This window comes from Symphalangus syndactylus, chromosome X, assembly GCF_028878055.3.
Source record: "Symphalangus syndactylus isolate Jambi chromosome X, NHGRI_mSymSyn1-v2.1_pri, whole genome shotgun sequence".
Taxonomy (NCBI): Eukaryota; Metazoa; Chordata; class Mammalia; order Primates; family Hylobatidae; genus Symphalangus; species Symphalangus syndactylus.
The window spans coordinates 40,925,746-40,945,828 of NC_072447.2; the positions used below are offsets into that span (position 1 = coordinate 40,925,746).

General features: G+C 38.5%; 1 protein-coding gene and 1 long non-coding RNA gene across 3 annotated transcripts in view; one reads left to right on the forward strand and one right to left on the reverse strand.

Moving 5' to 3' along the window:
• Positions 1-14,496, reverse strand: part of LOC134736037 (uncharacterized) — a 42,239-nt gene extending 27,743 nt beyond the window's left edge. The window contains exon 1 of the long non-coding RNA XR_010119719.1: positions 14,227-14,496. This is a non-coding gene — a long non-coding RNA (uncharacterized lncRNA). The remainder of the gene's footprint in view (positions 1-14,226) is intronic.
• Positions 3,490-3,964, forward strand: LOC129476200 (high mobility group protein HMG-I/HMG-Y-like). Of its 2 annotated transcripts, XM_055268898.2 has the most exons (2): positions 3,490-3,617; positions 3,651-3,964. In XM_055268898.2, the coding sequence occupies exons 1-2, from the start codon at positions 3,516-3,518 to the stop codon at positions 3,837-3,839; spliced, it is 291 nt and encodes a 96-aa protein (XP_055124873.1). In that variant the 5' UTR covers positions 3,490-3,515; the 3' UTR covers positions 3,840-3,964. The 2 variants fall into 2 exon arrangements, with proteins under 2 accessions (XP_055124873.1, XP_055124872.1); XM_055268897.2 differs by having other exon boundaries at positions 3,490-3,964.
• Positions 14,497-20,083: the final 5,587 nt, after the last annotated feature.

Below are 20,083 nucleotides of genomic sequence, written 5' to 3' on the forward strand. Positions count from 1 at the left end.
AGACCTGAGATCAAACAGAAATGAATGTCTGTGTTAAGATAAGAGGTGTGCAGACCAAAGTTTTATCAAGCAGATGAAGCATTTAGCTAGCAGGCTTCAGAAAGAACACGTTGCAAAATGTTTCTTATCAGATTTAAAGTCTGTGTTGATGTTGATGGCAGAGAGGTATAATGAGCCACCAACCCTCACTTCCCATCATGGCCTGAAACAGTCTCACAGGTTAAATATTAAGAGCCCTGGCTGAGTAGAAGTCCATTCAGATGGTTGGGGAGCCTTAGATTTTTATTTTTGGTTTACAAATATATACAATTTTTATTTGTCAATTTTAAAACAAGAAAGTTCTTTCCCTTCTCGGACTTCATTTTTTTTCTCTGTAAAATGAAGGGGGTCAGACTATTTCAGTTATTTGCCATCTTTTTTAATAGAAGAAGCCTTCTGTCAAGCAGTCTTTAGCAACATCTCAAATAAAACAGTTAAAAGTAGTCTTTGATCAAAAAATTTTTTTTTTTTGAGATGGACTCTCCCTCTGTCGCCTAGGCTGGAGTGCAGTGGCGCCATCTTGGCTCACTGCAAGCTCCACCTCCCAAGTTCACGCCATTCTCCTGCCTCAGCCTCCCGAGTAGCTGGGACTACGTGCGCCTGCCACCACACCCGGCTAATTTTTTGTATTTTTAGTAGAGACGGGGTTTCACCGTGTTAGCCAGGATGGTCTCGATCTCCTGACCTGGTGATCCGCCTGCCTCAGCCTCCCAAAGTGCTGGGATTACAGGCGTGAGCCACCACGCCCGGCCTGATCAAAATGTTTTTAAGAGAATGTTATGTCATTGCTGTATAACAGGATATATTTACTATACAAATCAGGACAGAGGTTGCCTTAAATTTTTTTTTTAATTTCAATAGTTTTTGGGGACAGGTGGTATTTGGTTACATGGATAAGCTCTTTAGTGGTGATTCCTGAGATTTTGGTGCACTCATGACCCGAGCTGTGTACACCGTACCCAACATGTAGTCTTTTATCCCTCATCCCCCTCCCACCCTTGCCCCGACTCCTCAAAATCCCTTGTATCATTCTTACACCTTTATGTCCTCAAATAATTTCTAGGCTTAATTGTTTGTTAAACAATCCAATAGTAAAGATATACATCTTACCAGAAATGTCTGAGAAGCATCACATGTTACTATCTTTAAAAGTGTGAAAGCAACTAGATGAGGAGAAAATACAGTAAACTTTAGCTCAATTAAGTTTAAGGTTACAGTTGAGAAATGGGAAATTATTAATATACTGGGCTTTTCTACTGACTTTTTTCTACTACATCCATTTAATTGCAGAATAAAAAATTAAGATTCAAAATTTTCATAAGAGTTTACAATGTAGTAGACAAACAACAAATAAATGTTAAATGATGTAATGAACATAAAGCAAGTAGATTTAAAGAATTTTAATTGTACAAGAAAATGCATATAGCATATTCAATTGAGTATAGTATAAACTCAGTGCATCATCATATATTTTTACACTGGATGACTATCCTTTAGAAGGTTTCTCATCTGCCTTTCTAATATTCTTAACACTGTTCACTTGCCTTTCCTTTCCATATCCTTAAAGATCCTTGGCTCAACCCTCATCTCAATAGATATCCTGGTCTTTCTCAATTATACTGTTGTTTCTCTTTAGCTAAGTGTAGAATCTCTCCAAATTAACCTTTTAACATATATTGTTGCCATAGTCATTTCCCAAACCAGTTTGATCCATCCTCTTGAGGAGGTCTTGTGTGCATACCGATAATATGGTAAAATATAAAATGTGATCAAAATGTTGTCCAAAGATCATTTTTTTAAAAATATGCGGCTGGGCGCGGTGGCTCACGCTTGTAATCCCAGCACTTTGGGAGGCCGAGGTGGGCGGATCACGAGGTCAGGAGATCGAAACCACGGTGAAACCCCGTCTCTACTAAAAATACAAAAAAATTAGCTGGGCGTGGTGGCGGGCGCCTGTAGTCCCAGCTACTCAGCGAGGCTGAGGCAGGAGAGTGGCGTGAACCCGGGAGGCGGAGCTTGCAGTGAGCCGAGATTGCGCCACTGCACTCCAGCCTGGGTGATACAGCAAGACTCCGTCTCAAAAAAAAAAAAAATGTATACTTTGGGAGGCCGAAGTGGGAGGATCACAAGGTCAGGAGTTCAAGACCAGCCTGGCCAACATGGTGAAACCCCTTCTCTACTAAAAATACAAAAAAAATTAGCCAGGCGAGGTGGCGGGTGCCTGTAGTCCCAGCTACTCGGGAGGCTGAGGCAGGAGAATTGCTTGAAAAAGAGAGGTGGAGGTTGCAGTGAGCCGAGATTGCACCACTGCACTCCAGCCTGGCTGACAGAGCAAGACTCCATCTCAAAAAAAAAAAAAAAAAAAAAAAGAATACTACTTATCTCACTTTGACTATAAAATAGCACATATAATACATTTTTAGCAAGATGCCATCAAATGAATACAAAGTCTTTATTTTAAAATATACTAAAATTTAAAAGAGCACCACTCTACAAAAGCAACTTTTCCAGGTCTACTACACTACTGAGCTCATATTTTGGTTTTGATTTAGGACATTTTTTTTTGTCTGTATTGCATTCCTTTGCAAAAATGTCCTGTAAGAGGAATATCTGTGTTTCGTAAGTCAGTTAAGCTCACCTATACATGAATATCTCTTTCACATTATAAAATAAAGGTCTCTCATTTCTCTGACTATTGTTTAATCTCAAAACCTATTTTAATTATGTAGATATTGCAATGCAATTTTTATTCAACTATCTTGTTGTAATGATCAGGGAGATGAACCACCTGGTTCTCCTTCAAGGAAGAACTCGTTGCCCTAGTTGCTCTGTCTTTTCAGGTATTGTTCCAGCTGCCTCCCTGAAGGTCATGCCCATTTCTGGCATCCCAGATCCAATGGCTGCTCAAAATGCAGGCATTAAGGTCCAACCTTCTGGCCCATAAGGGACAATTCTGAAGAAACAGTATAGTTCCAGAATTTCCCCCATGAGATGAATTGAGACTCGATAGACCTGCCTCAGAACCGGAAATTTTTCTCTTCCCAAGCCTGCTTTGTTTTCGTCCCTTCCATGGGTTTTGGTCCTGCAAACTAAACTTTGTCTCAGAGTCTGCTTCCACAATTGTTGTACAAGTAAAATAAATTGTTTTTTTCTTAAGTGGTCACATTGCAGCTGAATACCTGTCAATAATTGTATAGGTATTTTTAAATTTCATAGTAGTTGTCTGCACCCAACAAGGCAGATGTTTTCTAGAAATGACTGGAGCAAAAACTTCAATTGATGTTGCCTTATGTGAAAAATTGTCAGATTAATTTGATTAGGGCACTATAATAATGTAGTCAAGTGGCTTAAAAAAAAAATAGTGCACTAGTCTCCTCTAATTGGGACTCTGAGCTGGGGCTATTGCTGGCGCTGGCACGGCTCTAAGAAGGCTATCCTAGCCATCACTTTTCCACCTACTTCTTAGAGAAGGGAAGATGAGCAAGTCGATCTCGAAGTCCAGCCAGCCCTTGGCCTCCAAGCAGGAAAAGGATGGCACTGAGAAGCAGGGCTGGGGCAGGCCGCGCAAGCAGCCTCTCGTGAGTCCCAGGACAGTGCTGGGAGGGAGTCAGAAGGAGCCCAGCGAAGTGCCAAAACCTAAGGGACCTCAGGGCCGACCAAATGGAAGGAAAAACAAGGACGCTGCCAAGACCTGGAAAACCACCACAACTACAGGAAGGAAACCAAGGGGCAGACCCAAAAAACTGGAGAAGGAGGAAGAGGAGGGCATCTCACTGGAGTCCTCGAAGGAGGAGCAGTGACCGAGCATGCGTGTCGCCTGCTCCTCACCGGAGGAACAGCTTCCTTTTGGGACTGGACAGCTTTGCTCCGCTCCCACCGCCCCCATCCCTTCCGCAGGCCCACCATCACCACCGCCTCCAGCCGCCACCCCTATCTTCCACCTGCGACTTCACCACCACACTACACAACACACCAACAACTTCAGGGCCCCCATGGGCTGAGTGGGGAGCAGTTTTCCCCTGGCCTCGGTTCTCAGCTCCCCCCGCCCACCCACACATACACATGTGCCCTCCTGGACAAGGCTAACGTTCCACTTAGCCACACCCGGCACCTACTGTGTCCCCACTCCCTTAATGGTGGGGACATTGCTCTCTGGGCTTTTGGTTTGGGGGCGCCCTCTCCACTCCTCCATTGTTCCCTCTGGCTTCCCACAGTGGGGCCTGGGAGGGTTCCCCTGGCCTTAAAAGGGGCCCAAGCCCCATCTCATCCTGGCCCGCCCTACTCCACTGCCCTGGCAGCAGCAGGTGTGGCCAATGGAGGGGGCTGCTGACCCCCAGGATTCTACCAGCCAAACTGTCTTTGTCACCACGTGGGGCTCACACCTTTCATCCTTCCCCACCTTCCCTAGTCCCTGCACTAGGTTGGATAGCCCCCTTTGGCTACAGGAAGGCAGGAGGCATGTGAGCCCCCTACTCCCTCTTTGCAGTGGCCCCAGCCCCCTTGCCCTCCACCTGGGATCTGAGTACATATTGCAGTGATGGAAATGCAGTCACTTATTGTCCAGGTGAGGCCCACGAGCCCTGTGGCCGCCACCTGAGGTGGGCTGGGGCTGCTCCCCCACCCCTACTTGCTTTTGCTACTCGGCCATTTGCCCCTCCTCAGATGGGGCACCAATAACAAGGAGCTCACCCTGCTGGCTCCAAACCCTCCTGCTCCTCCCTGCCCCCCAAGGTTCTGGTTCCATTTTTTCTCTGTCCACAAACTACTTCTGGACAGTCGTGTTGTTTTTTGTTCAATGTTCCATTCTTCGACATCCGTCATTGCTGCTGCTACCAGCGCCAAATGTTCATCCTCATTGCCTCCTGTTCTGCCCATGATCCCCTCCCCCAAGATACTCTTTGTGGGGAAGAGGGGCTGGAGCATGGCTGGCTGGGTGACCAACTACCCCAGTCCCAGGGAAGGTGGGGCCCTGCCCCTAGGATGCTGCAGCAGAGCGAGCAAGGGGGCCTGAATTGACCAAAAAGGGTGTAGAGGCCACCTCCTCCCCCTGTTCTGTTGAGGAGGGGTAGCCATGATTTGTCCCAGCCTGGGGCTCTCCCTCTGGTTTCCTATTTGCAGTTACTTGAATTAAAAAACAACTATATCCTTTTCTGGAAAAAAAAATAGTGCACTAATAAATAATAGATGGAAAATTATGGAACATCTAGTCTCTTGTTCACAATGAATTGTGCAGACAAAAACTGCATTAACCCTATCTTTGTGGGCTACTAGGTTACATGAATTGAAACAAGAATTTTGAACTATTTTGTCTCAAGAAACTACTGTATAGTTAATTTGTTTTCTTTACTTTTTACAAAATTTACTAATTATGAATAAACGTTTTAAAATTTATCCCGTTTTTAATTAAATATTTAAATTCCTTGCTATTCAGCAGGAAATTTTTAAAGGAAACACATTTTTAAAGCTAAACAGACTGAAAATCAAGTCACCTTAGATCCATTAGCAAATTGAGGTCACAGGGCAAACTGTAGTTCTTAAAATTAGAGAGAAAGATAAATACAGATTAATTCTAGATTACCAGGAGCAAAAGCCACAGCTGAAGACTGGTAGAGTAATTGAATAATTGCTGTAGACTCAGTGGGGACATTTGAGAGATGAAAAACTCCTAGGAAGTCAGCCTTTGGGGTCCTCCATACTGAATTTTATGACAAGGTTTCATGGGTGAAGATCAGAGAGAAATCTTCTTATGCATCCCTCAGGGGGAAGGGAAAAGTAACCATTTTGAAATACCCCCAGAGTGTCTGTTCTCATTAACAAAGGACTGCCCTAAAGGGAAACTATTTTTACCAGAGCCTATCCAATGTGGGTTTTAACAGAGTCTAACTGATGTGGGGGAAGAGAGATACTCAACTCTAACTCCCTCTAGCCTGCTATATAAGGGAAGGAAAATATACAAATCCAGTGCACTCTAATGTTCCTGTATTATATAAAGAAGTTCAGAAACAGTTAATAAGGTCACAGCCCAGGGACCCACAGACCCACTAAAACATTGAGACCTAAATAGTAAGAATATATTAATAGAATGCTTCTCCTGTGCCCCCATAGTACCACATCAACAGGGTTCCTGTATAATAAAAGGGCATTACAGCTGAAAAGAATTCTAAGGCTTATAGTCTATTTAAGAAATCTCTAGGAAAACCCAAATACCACAGAGGAGATGAAAACAAAGACACTAGAGAAAATTTTAGCCTCTGACATCTACAGCTGTAGGAAACAGTTAACACAACCTAACACATAGATAAATCTAACACCTCACACAAAAGACCTATTTACCTCAGTTCCTTCTGTTACAGGTAGTTAGGCATGAGTGGGGCAGGAGAGGGCTTTCCCCTCACCACCCACTAGAAATGTGTGGTGATGGTTTGGCAATTATCGGATTGCCTGTCTCAAAGTGATAAATTGGCAGCCAGCACCAAGGAGAGGCCAGTTCCTCATGGTCCACACCTGTTAACATTTAAGTATTAATTAAAGGCAGGCCCCAGGTAGAAGCAACTTCCTGGGCATGCACATTAAGAGACAAAAATGGCGCAGTATGCCCTTCCAGGTACACGCTACTGGAAAAAGGAAGAAAGCCTCAGATGGGCATGCATATAACTTCCTAAACACACTGCACATGCTCAGTTCCAAAGGGTAAGGAGGGCACCGTGCATGTGGAAAGGCCACCCTAAGGAAAGAATCATAGGAAAGAGGCAAGCCTATAAAGTCCCTGAATCAAGGTTAAAGGCCCCCTGTTTTTTCCCTCTTTGACCTTCAGGTGCTCACTTGGGTCTCTTCCACAGGTTCTTTCCTTTCTTTCCTATTCTAAAGCTTTTTAAATAAACTTACACTCCTGCTCTGAAACTTACCTTGGTTTCTTTTTCTGCTTTATTTCCCTCGGTCAAATTTTTTCTTCTGAGGAGGCAAGAATTGAAGTTGCTGCAGATGCATGTGGACTCGCCGCCAGTAACTCGAGGTAGCTCACAAAAAGTGGACAACATGCAAGAACAGATGTATAATGTAAGCAGAGAGATGGAAACTCTAAGAACCAAAGGAAATGCTAGTAATCAAAAACACTGATGCAAAAATGAAGAATGTCTTTGATGGGCTTATTGGTAGAGCACAAAGAAAAGAAAGTGAATTTGAGGGTATGTCAATGGAAACTTTCATAACAGAAATGCAAGGAGAAAAAATAATGAAAAATTGAGCTGTAAAATATGAAATCTAAGAACTGTGGGACAATTACAAATGATGTAACCTACATGTAATGAAAATACCAGAAGGAGAAGAAAGAGACAAAGGAACAGTTTCTTCTTTTGGGGAAGAAGAAAACATTTTTAGAATAGATAGGGATAATCCAATGTCTGTTATTCTATTTTTGTCTTCAAACTTGCTGTAGAAGACTCATCTCTAAGACCCTAGAAGTTGCTGACCCACTGAAAAAAGGGACCTCTCATTCTGAATTTGTCTTCGAAAAGCTGACCACAAAATAGCCAATTTATCTGTGACATAAGAAGAAATACCCATCTTGGCTAATATGGTGAAACCCCATCTCTACTAAAAATACAAAAAATTAGCTGGGCGTGGTGGCGGGCGCCTGTAATCCCAGCTACTCAGGAGGCTGAGGCAGGAGAATGGCATGAACCCAGGAGGTGGAGCTTGCAGTGAGCCGAGATAGCACCACTGCAGTCTGGCCTGGGCGAAAGAGCGAGACTCCGTCTCAAAAAAAAAAAAAAAAAAAAAGAAGAAGAAATACACCTCCCTTTTGTTAAGCCATTGTGATCTAGGGGTTTTTTGTTACAGCATGTATTCTATCTTGAATAAGAGACAAAAATAAGACATGATCCTTTTACCTGAGGTCCTTATTGTCTTAACAGTAGAGAGCTCATGTATATACATTTTAGAGTTGTCTAGTATTGTCTTTCTCCTCTATAAGAGCAGTTCTTACTTCTGGAAATACAAAATTGTTAAACGAAAAACCTTAGCCAAATTAAATTTAACAGGGTTTAATTGAGTAAAGAACCATTCACGAATTGGGCAGCCTCCTGAGCCAGAGTAGGCTCTGAGACTCCAGTGCAGCCATGTGGTGGAAAAAGATTTATGGACAGAAAAAGGAAAGTGATGAACAGAAAACAGAAGTAAGGTACAGAAACAAGCAGTTTAGTTATAGCTCGGTGTTTACCTTATTTGAACACAGTTTGAACAGTTGGCCCCTTCTGATTGATCAAAACTCAAAATTGGCACAAGAGTAGGCTACAGTCTATTTACACTTCCATTTAGGTTATAGTTCACTATGTACAGAGAAACCTTTAGGTCAAACTTAGAATATATAAGAAGACAGCTTTAGGCTAGACATGATTTAACAATTCCCCTCTTTTGGTCATCCTCTCAATTTTGAAAGATTGACCAAAACTTTAGTCACTGGTGTCACTATTACCATTGTAAATGTACTTATTTGTTCTCAAAACCCACTGGGAAATAGCAGAACAGTGGGTTTTATAAGGTGGGAATAAGGACTTCATGTTATTTTTCTTGTAAGAGTAGTGGTTACCTCCTTATGCTGCAGTGTCCTGTTTACAAGAGAAAAACAAAACCTGATCTGTTCTAGAATCTATCCATTTCCTTAAAGTCTTAGTTTGATTATGTCACATTTAGCATAAGTGACCTCATTTTGGTTTGGTCTGGTCTGTTGGGGCCTACTGCAAGAGCTCAGTTGAAAGCGATGACCTCCCATAATTTTGTTTAAAATTTCCCCCTTCTGCTCAGGTTCTTACTTTGGTGAGAGTATGACCAAAATTTAGGGCCTTAACACCATGCTCAATTACCATCATTTTGGGTTTTCAGTCTTAGTACGTTATTCATAGGTGCCTTCATAGTAACACATGTCTTTCAGCTGTTGTCATTCCAGTTGAAGAGACACCATTTGACATTCTAGAGGTGACTGCATGCAAATATTTAGAGATAATACAGCACACCAAGGAGACTACTATTGTGACTATCAGGAGGATAATACCAAGAGTTTGGAGTATACTCCTTAGCCAGGGCCCCCATAAAGCAAACTAACTAAAATCAAATAGATCAAGGAATGAACTAGATAAAGATTATACTCACTTTAACTAGACAGCATATTCATTAATCCCCTCAACTGAATCTCTATAATACCCAATTTATTTCTCCATGGGCCAAAAGAAGTGCCAGCAACTGTACAGATACTTCTGTTTTGCCAGTAAGTAATCTAGAGCAATTCTGTTATTTAGCATAACTTTCACAAGAGAATTTAAAGTCTGCTTTGTAACCATAGCTTTTACAGTAGAATCTGCTATAAAGCCTATCATGAGGAATACATTTCTAATTATTGCCTCATTTATTCCAAACCGTGGAATAAAGAACCTAACAAGTGATGCCCATCTAGAAGACTGAAGACCTCCTATCCTTTCATGAACCTCCTTAAAGACAACATACTCTAGGATTTTGTGTGCTTGTGAAGATTTCAGAAACTGCATCAAAATTAAACAATTAACTATGGAAATAACTTAAAATGGTCATAGTTAAAAATACAATTGACAAGGAAATTTTGTTATTTCTGTGGTCTACAATAACTTAACATAACAACCATGATTATGACTGATAGCATATATTCAGACATAGTAGAATTTTAGAAATCCCATGTAATTTTTAAATGTATATTAATAACATTTATTAAAACACAACTTGAAGGTTTAACATCAATTTCTTATTTGAACACAAATATTTTACTCTCATTAATACTACATAAAATTTGTGTTCAAAAAAGAAAACAAAATTTTACTTTTGTATTAGTGTATTATCAATACTAAAGCTGATTTTAACAAACCTCATAAGTAAATTTATCAAATCTGTTGTCTTTTAACCACACAAGATTTCCATAAACCTTTTGTTTTATATTATTTTCCCCCAACTTTTTTTTTTTTTTTTTTGAAATGGAGTTTTGCTCTTGTTGCCCAGGCTGGAGTGCAATGGCGTGATCTTGGCTCACCGCATCCTCTGCCTCCCAGGGTCAAGTGATTCTCCTGCCTCAGCCTCCCAGGTAGCTGGAATTACAGGCATGCGCCACCACTCCTGGTTAATTTTGTATTTTTAACAGAGATGGAGTTTCTCCATGTTGGTCAGGCTGGTCTCGAACTCCCAACCTCAGATGTTCTGCCCGCCTCGGCCTCCGAAAGTGCTGGGATTACAGGCGTGAGCCACCACACCTGGCCTCCCCCAACTTTTTATATTTGTCATGCTTTATCTGCTTTTTATTCCTTCAATTTGAAACCTTTAAGTAACTTCTAACCAGACAAAATTTTTTAACAAACACACATTTTTATGACTTTATAACTTTTATCAAAAGCATATCTTGCTTTTGTTTATACACTCTGAATACAGAATTGTTTCTCTCATATCTAGGATCTTTAATTACATATATCAACTAGAATTTGAACTCTTAGTAGCCCTAAATTGTAGTGAAAACCTTTGTGAAAGAAAAATATCTTGGGCCCCCTCAAAAACTGCTCAGGTCAAATCTGCGTCCCATTCTATTCAAAGTCATCCCTGGCCTCACTGAGATAGATGCATATCTGATTGCCTCCTTTGGAAAACCTAATCAGAAACTCAAAAGAATGCAACTGTTCCTTTGTCTTTCACCTATCTGTGACCTGGAAGCCTGCTCCCTGCTTTGAGTCTGCCTGCCTTTGCTTCAAGTTGTCCTGCCTTTCCAGGCTGAACCAATGTACTTCTTACATATATTGATTGATGTATTATGTCTCCCTACACTGTATAAAGCTACACTGTGCCCCAACCACCTTAGGCACATGTCTTCAGGACTTCCTGAGGCTCTGTCATGGGCGCACATCCTCAACCTTGGCAAAAGAATCTTTCTACATTGAGACGTATCTCAAATTTTCAGGGTTCACACCTAAGTAATTTTGAACTATTTTACATCAATATTTGTAAATAAAAACCATTTTAAAATTTTTTAGAAAGACAGTTCTTCAAATTATTGTTTATTAACAGATCTAAATATATTTAGCTTTTCTGTACCATATTGTTACCAGGGGTCCTTGTTCTTAGAGCTCCAAGATGGTGGCAGGCTGCTTCCAAGCTGGCAGCAAGCCTCTTGTTCTCTGAACTGGGGTTCTTGGCCTCACAGATTCCAAGCAATGGAATCTTGGACCATGCGGTGAGTATTATAGCTCTATTCAGCTTGATTAGGATGAACCCTGGGCACTTAGCCCACGCAGGAACAATGGTGAGCCTCTAGCCCGATTGGAAGCAGCCATGGGCACCACCTCGCTGGATCAGAAGTGCAGCAGACACCCTGCCGGATCTGGAGGGGTGGAAGTCTGCGGTGGGTCTGCGACGGCGGCAAACGGCAGTGGTGGATGGCGAGTGAAAGCTCAGCTCAAGCCGTAACAAACACGGACCAGAAGAGTGTGCATTTGCAAGATTTAATAGAGTGAAAACAGAGCTCCCATACAATGGGAGGGGACCCAAAGGGGGTTGCCATTGCCTGCTCGAATGCCTGGGTTTATATCCTGATCATTGTCCCTCTCCCTGTACTCTCAGGCAATAGATGATTGGCTATTTCTTTACCTTCTATTTTTGCCTAACATTCTGTTTTTGCCTAAGAGCATTTTAGTGAGCTCTGTTTACTGCCTGATTGGTCGGGTATGAGATAAGTTGCAAGCCCCTTGTTTAAAGGTGGATATGGTCACATTCCCAGCTAGGATTAGGGATTCCTAGTCAGCCTTGGAAATCCAGCTAGTCCTGTCTCTCAATATGAAAATAACATGTCAAGGTATATAGACTTAAACTAATGTTTAATAATTGATATTTCAGTATTTTAACTTAAAAATGACTCAGAAATTTTATAATTATCTATTACTTAATGTAACATAACATGACTTCAGGATTTTAAATTACTGAAAATAATTTTGAAAATATGACACAGGTGCCTGCCCTAATGTCTTCTCCCAGTCATCCTGGGTCCCAAGTAGCCACATGGCACCCAGGAGGACTATGAAGGTCAGGGCCTGTCTGAGTCCTGAATTTACATACCAGATGTAGAGGTCAGGACAGAAGACAGAGCTATGAAGAATATACCCGGTGGATCCAATCCCTCCCAAAATAACCAGTAGACAAGCAGGAAAAGTATGGAAGAAGGAGACCATATTGGGCTTGATTCTGGCTTCTAGCTGTAAAAAGTAAAGTAGAGGTTCCTCTTCAAAGAGAATTTCCTCCCCATCTAATTAGGAATAAATAGTAACTTCTCTTGAAAGCAAAATTTATTCAAAGACCTGTGCTAACATTCTTAAATATCTGCTAACCATAATAAAGAAGTCAAGGTACTTTATGTTCTTACCTCCCACAATTTAGCCTAAATATTTGCCCTGGCATGCTTATACTGGTCCAAGCAAGCATTAGGTCATAGCCTGTTTCTCTTCCTTATTTGAAGGTGTTTTTACCTTTCTCAGCATTCCACAAGTTACTTCCTCCTTCCTTTGTTCTCCTCTGCCTTTGCCTCTTTTAAAAAGTTCTAAGTTGCTAGCCAATCAGGACAAATACAGAATATGAGGTCGCATTCCAGCCAATGGAAACTGGACACAGCAGTAGGGTGGACGCGTCAGGTTATAAATGACCCTGTCTGCTTTGTTTGGTGTACTCTCATGGCAAAACTGCTGGCAAGTGTACCCTTTCTACAGAAAGTAAAAATGGCCTTGTTGAGGAAATTAAATTTATGTTCAAGTGCTATTTCTTTATGGCACCAGGGAACAAACATTTCAAACATAGCTGCTGGTCTAGACACTAAGAACATGTTTCCAGACCTCATCATGACCACCTATCCAAACACCTAAATCCAGAGGCTCTAACCAAAGACAGCTCACGGTCAAATAAAGCAAGTATCCAATTATATTTAACTGATAATTTTGAAACCATTCCTATTTCACTTACAATTAAAACTAGCTTTATTTTCCAAATATTATCACAGACACACAACACATGTAGATATTAAAACACACAGAAGCAGATTTTATAGCTTTTGTAAAGGATTTTCATTTGCCAGCTTTTAAATAGTTTTTTTTTCTCCATTCATCTATTTCATTGCTCTAAGCAATTGTTAACTAGGCAACAAATTGTGTTTCTAAGGGGACAACTCTTATTTGTCACAAAAATATATATATATGTATATTTCATGAGCACAAAGCTAAGATTTTAGGCCTAAATATTGTATCATCGTTTGCTCAAACCAAGAAAAATAAAACCGTGATCAAGTAAAAGATAACTCAAGATGGCCAGAAAAGCATCTTAAACAGAGGTATGATTATGTACATTTAAAAGAATAGTAAGAGTTCCTAATGTATATAGGTAGACATCCTTAAAAATGGAGATTTCCTTTATAGACATAAATTTCTTTTACAAAAGAATTTTTAGAGCACCAATTAAATTCCAGAAAGGTGTATCTTAGTTCAATACGTGGTCTTTTAAAATTAGCTACTGTTTCTTAGCTAAAATTACCGAGTTCTTGGTGGAACCCACTAAGGAATAGGGCAAAGAAATCATTGTCTATGCTTGCACTCAACATAGATAGATATGAAAATGAAGCAAGCCTATTTTACCTGAGAGATTACTTTTCATATGCACTTTATCTAGGATAGCTTTCTTTCTATTTTCAGGGCAGGATAGTAACTAAGCCAAAAGGTTAGCAGATCTAATTTTTCTTATCAATTAGTCACTTAATCTGTTTATTTGCCTTTTATAAAGAGTATTTAAATAATAAAAGACTTTGCAGCTTTTTTAGCCAGTGATTTTTTCCCTACCTAAGCATGAGCATACAAGAAAGAAGAAACAAAAGAGGTAGAACACAAAAATCCCTGTGAATTTCCAAAAGCCAAAGTTTACACCCCTTGTAATATTGCCATTGACTACAGGTTTCTTTCTGACTCAGTCGGACTTATAAGAGGCCTCTAACTGGAACCAAGACACTTAATTATCAGATCCAATCTGATCCTGGACCCAGTCCAGTTTTTATTGCAACTTCCAAACCCAGTTTAAATCCAAAATTTGCTCAAAGAAACTTGGAGCGCTCAAAACACAAATCTGTGGAGCTCTGGAATCCAAGAGAGAACTTACCACGATCCCCAGTTGCTGTAAAAGAGCAATGGACACAATGGGCCCAGCAGGTACCTTGCTTGTCACTCGGTGATCTTGGAGGTTGCTAGAAACTCTGCTTTAGATCCCACATCTCACACTATCTGTTAAAAAAATCTTGGCTGAATTAAATGTAACACAGTTTAATTGAGCAAAGAACAATTCACAAATCAAGCAGCCTCCTAAGCCAGAGTAGGCTCAGAGACTCCAGTGCAGCACATGGTGGAATAAGATTTATGAACAGAAAAAGGAAAGTGATGTACGGAAAATGAAAGTGAGGTACAGAAACAGCCAGACAGGTTACAGCTCGTGTTTGCCTTATTTCAACATGGTTTGAATAGTTGGCCACCTTTGTTTGGCCAAAACTCAGTGATTGGCACAAGAGTAGGCTACAGTCTGTTTATACTTCCATTTAGGTTATAGTTCACAATGTACAGAGAAACCTTTAGGCAAAACCTAAAATATGTAAGGAGGCAGCTTTAGGCTAAACTTGATTTAACAGTATATAACATAGAACATAACACTTCTGTATTGCTTTTTTCATTAAATTATCTGTCTTCCTCTCTAAATCCTCAGCCATACCTTGGATCATCAGTACCTAGTAGAATTCCTGGTGCCTGATAGACACTCAATATATATTTGATGAATAAATAAATGAATGTGTTCTATGTGGAATCTAAATCTGTCAAACAAAAAAAGCACTTGACAAACCTCTAAGAATGATAGTGATGTATTAACACTTAGAAGATATTTCTGGTGAAATTTCTAAATTCTTATGTGTTGCATGTAACTTTATTTTTTTAAATTAAGACACATAACAATATAAAATTCAGTTGTATTCCCTTTTCCCATTAATACCTTTATCTCATCTTATCTGAATATTCAGAAACATGCCTTTCAAATTCCACATATGGAGGAAGCTAGTCAAAAGTTAAAACTGAGTTATTTTTTGAAGGAGGAAGCATGCATATAAATCTAGAACATATAACTATGTCCTGCATATTCTTAGAGGTACAAATTTAAATCACTGATTTCATATTCCAAGTATATGTACTAACAATTTATCAAATGACAAAATAGATAACTCAATATAAAAGGACATTTCTAAATCTATGCTTCTGTCATTATGTATTCTAAAACTTTAGTCATTAATATAAAATTATGAGTACCATCATCTTTTTTTTAAAAGTAAACTGATTGTGAAATTATATATTGAAGTGTTGCAGAAAACGTTCCCCTGTTTTCTTCTAATGTTTAATGAATATTAGCAGCATAAAAGAAACTATGTACTTGCATCCCTTCTAATTTCATCTATTTTAAAAAAACAGAAACCTAAGAGATGAACTTAACAGAATTCGATATCAAGTAACTTATCTATTCATATCATAAACTTGATAGTTCGATGAGTAATTAATAGAAGATAGATTAATAGAGTAAAACATCAGGAATTCCATGGCAAATCAAAGAGGACAGAAAGTAACTGGTCAAGATTACAACCCAAAGTCGAATGATTTTACTAATGCCTGCAATCAGAAATAGGGTTTTGATAGAGAGTTTATAAGTTACATAAAGTAAGAAATATTTTTCATCATAAATAGTTTCCTATAATTCATATAGAAAATTAACTGAAAATATTTTAGGTAGCTTTTAGTCTTGTAGAAGTTTATTTAAAGAATATTTTCATGGAATTATTGGGTTGTTCCAAAAGTAGTTGTGGTTTTTGCCCTTAAAAGTAATAAAGTATCTTTTTTTGTTGTTGTTTAACTTTTTTTTTTTGAGGCAGAGCCTTGCTCTTGTCACCCAGGCTGGAGTGCAATGGCACGATCTCAGCTCACTGCAACCTCTGCCTCCCAGGTTCAAGGGATTCTCCTGCCTCAGCCTCCCAAGCAGCTGGGATTACAGGCACCCACCACCATACCCGGCTAATTTTTGTATTTTTAGTAGAGACGGAGTTTCGCCATTTTGGCCAGGCTGCTCTCAAACTCCTGACCTCATGATCCACCCGCCTCGGCCTCCCAAAGTTCTGGGATTACAGGTGTAAGCCACTGCGCTCGGCCTAATTTAAATTCTTAATTTCTAAGTACCTTTCTTAAATATTATGTGTCTGTATCCTCATTCTTACTTTATGTATTGAGTTTGTAAAATTAAATTAAAAAATGATTTTCTTATAAATACATGAAATCAGTGTCTGAAAGTTTTTATATGCCTTGGGTTTCCTCATTTGTAAAATGAGGACATTAATAAATTTAAAATTAAATAAAATATGCATAAAACAATTAACACAATATCTGGCATATAAAAGTATCAAATAACTGTCAATAGTTGTCATTTGGTTTGGGTCGCAATTATACATTGAAGAAAATTGAGACAAATATGGTAATATTAAAACAAAAAAATTATATATAATCAGGTAAGGGAGATTCACATGCTAATCACTTAAAAATTAAAACTATGTCTCCCCTCATGCCTCAAGTTTGGAGTGCAGTTATTATTTTAAAGCTAAGGATCATCAAAAACTGAATATTGTGCTCTCATATGAATATAAATCTTTAGAAAACATTAGTTTTGTTCTGGGAACGTATTTCAGAATTTGATTTAAACTTTAGATAATACAAAAGAGGGGCACTTCAAAAGATGCCAGAATGAAGTTATACGAAATATTATTGTTAAAGTTTATGTAGAATTTTAGAGTGTATTCTCCCTGAAACAACATGAGAGAAGGGTAAATATTTGGAGCTAAGAATTGCTTCCTTCCGTATATACATTTTTTTTTCCATTGAAAGGAACCTAAATTGATAGGCTACTGTAGCTCAGGTGCTGCATTCTGCATTAAGAGGGTGTTATCAAGGTGGATGTGGAACCCAATTTAGAGTTTGATTGTTTTTACTTTTCCAATATATGTTTACAAATGGAGCAGTCAGAGCAACAATTCAGACTGTTAGTTTGTAGATACTGTGCTCTTGATTTCCGGTAGTGGATTGAGAACTAACAGTAATACAATATGTATAAATCTATACCATGATTATTGTGGAGAAATAACTTTTTATCTCTGCTTTAAAACCTTCTTGTGTTCTGTTTGTGTTCTTTAGAGTTATATCTTGTCGAAAGTAAGTTACAGAGGAACAGAAGTCAGTGTTATATAAAATATCAGAATTGCATCATAGGACAAAGAGACAAGCAGGGGAAAAAATAATCTTTCAATTTAGAAAAACAACAACCCAGAGGTAAATATGCTGGCATGGAAAGTAAAAAAGGGTTGAAATTTTTATTTTTCCTATTGGTTATGAGTTTCAAAAAAGAATGAGGAGAAAGAGGAGGAATTATACTTGGCTCTCAGAAAGCCAAATTATAATCCATAAGAGAATGAATTATAACCACTCCTGATTCTGTTCCCACACTAAGAAACATTACTTTCTTAATTATACAAATGATTAAATAAAAGATGTATTATTTTATGTCAGATGCTAACATGAGACAATCCACATACTGAATTTGCCAAAGTGAAACTATGTAAGACAAAATATCTTCACTACTATGTTTAGAGTTAATGAATCTAGGTAAACTAGAGAGTATTATGTAAAATTCTGGTGACTTGCAAATCAATTTGACAATACCTAAGAAAAGTGACAGTGTGAACACGCTACCACCCAGCATTTTTCACTCCTAGATGCATAATGTATAAGAATATTTATAGCAACATTGTTTGTAATATAAACAACTGAAAACAATCCAGTTAGAATCAATGAAATAATTTAGGTAGAGCAACTTGTATCAAATATAGATGAATCTCTAAAAACTAATGTTGCACAAAAATGACAACTTATCAATGGACCATTGTAGTCAATGCCATTTTTATGAAAATTAAATTTGCATAAGAATAGTCTACAGTGCTTAAGAAAAAATATTTATATAATAATCATATAAGACATTTTAAGATTAATAAAGAGCATTACAGGATAGTGGTTTCCCAATAAGAGGAGACAGGAAAATATTTTGGTAGAAGAGTGTACAGGGAGCTTTCAGTATATTTTGTAATGTTTTATTTCTTAAACTGGGTGATTGATATATGGGTGTTTGTTATTTTAATATTTATAAATATTATGTATGTTTGAAAGTTAATAAATGTTTAAAAAAACTCTTCATAGATTACTAACCTACTAAAAATGTTTGCACTTAGGAAGAAAAGGGTGGCTGTTAATAAACACACTTTAAATGCTTCGGTTATCCATTGCTGCATATCAAACTACCCCAAAACGTAGACGTTTAAACAACCATTTTATTTGCACCTGGCATCTTTGTGCTCCTCTATGTGACTTTTCTCCTCATGTGGCATATTTGAGCTTCCTTACAGCATGATTGTCTTAGGGTAGTCATATGCCTTGTACATTAATATTTTCAGGAGGGAGCAGTACAGTTTGAAGCTACAGTTTCCTTAATGTCCAATTTCACAAGTTACACAGTTTCTTCCACCACATGTTATTGGAAAGTCTAGATTCAAGAGGAAGGGAAATAGACTCCACCTCTGGATGGGGGCATGGCAAGTTCCATATTGCAAAAAACATTGTGAAATGGGAGCTATTATTGCAGCTAACATTGGAAACACAGTCTATCATATCAATATCAAAAGTTGTCATTCTGAGATGTTGGATAATGGGTGATTTTTTTCAACATTTGACTTCTCAGCAGTCATCAGTTTGTCTACAATGATCATACATACAATGTTTAAAAGACAAATGATCTAATGTAGAAAATAAAATCTTACCTCATAATAAAATTAATAGTAGGTTAGCATTGGTTGTTAAACATTTCTTATTTGAATATAGCTATGAAACTTTTATAAATGTGATCTGGTATCTTACCTTCTAAACAATAAAATCTAATACAAAAATTAAAATACAAAAATATTCAAAGAAAACTTCACTCTTGACTCCTTATCCTCTCCAACTACACTGTGCCCCCATCTTTTTTCTAGCTGTTGAAGACCGTCTTCTATAATTATTGGGTAATCATTTTGTCTCCATTCCCTTACCTCTCATTCAAACTTTAATCCATCCCAAACTTCCTTTTGGTATACTCACTACATAAAGCTGCCATGTTCAAAGATCATTAAACATTTAATTAAAGCCAGTACTATGAATGAGAGAATAGTGACTAGAAATAGAGAAGTTACTTAGATAAAAATAGTCATTGCAACTACAAGTGTAGAAACAAGTTTAGTTAATATCAATATTACATGCACAGAAGAAAAACATAGTTATTGTAAATCATTGCATTATTATGTACAAAAAACAATTAGAGATAATGGGTAAGAAAAATGGCAGATTGGGCAAAGTGGAAAAGCAGAGTGGAGAAATAGAAATTACACTCAAGTAATGGGTTTTCCCTCAAATGGAAACGTAAAGCAAAAGAAAAAATAGAATTTGACAGAGAAAGATTGATTTAAAATTTCCAACTCCATTTAAAGGGGGGTTTAGAAGAGAAAATAGTGAGGCCGGAAAGGAGAAAATAGCTTAATTCACCATGTTCAAAAAGAATTCCCAGCAGTATTTATCTTCTAGACTTAATCATACAATATTGTTAAATATAGCCATAATCCATTCAGTTACTCAAGCTAGAAATCTGGGAGTCATCTTTGACATATTTTTTCACTCAATAATCTTAGATCAAATATATGAACAAGGCTGGGCACAGTGGCTCACACCTGTAATCCCAGCACTTTGGGAGGCTGAGGCAGGCGGATCACCTGAGGTCCGGAGTTCAAGACCAGCATGACCAACATGGAGAAACCACATCTCTACTAAAAATACAAAATTAGCCAGGCGTGGTGGTGCATGACTGT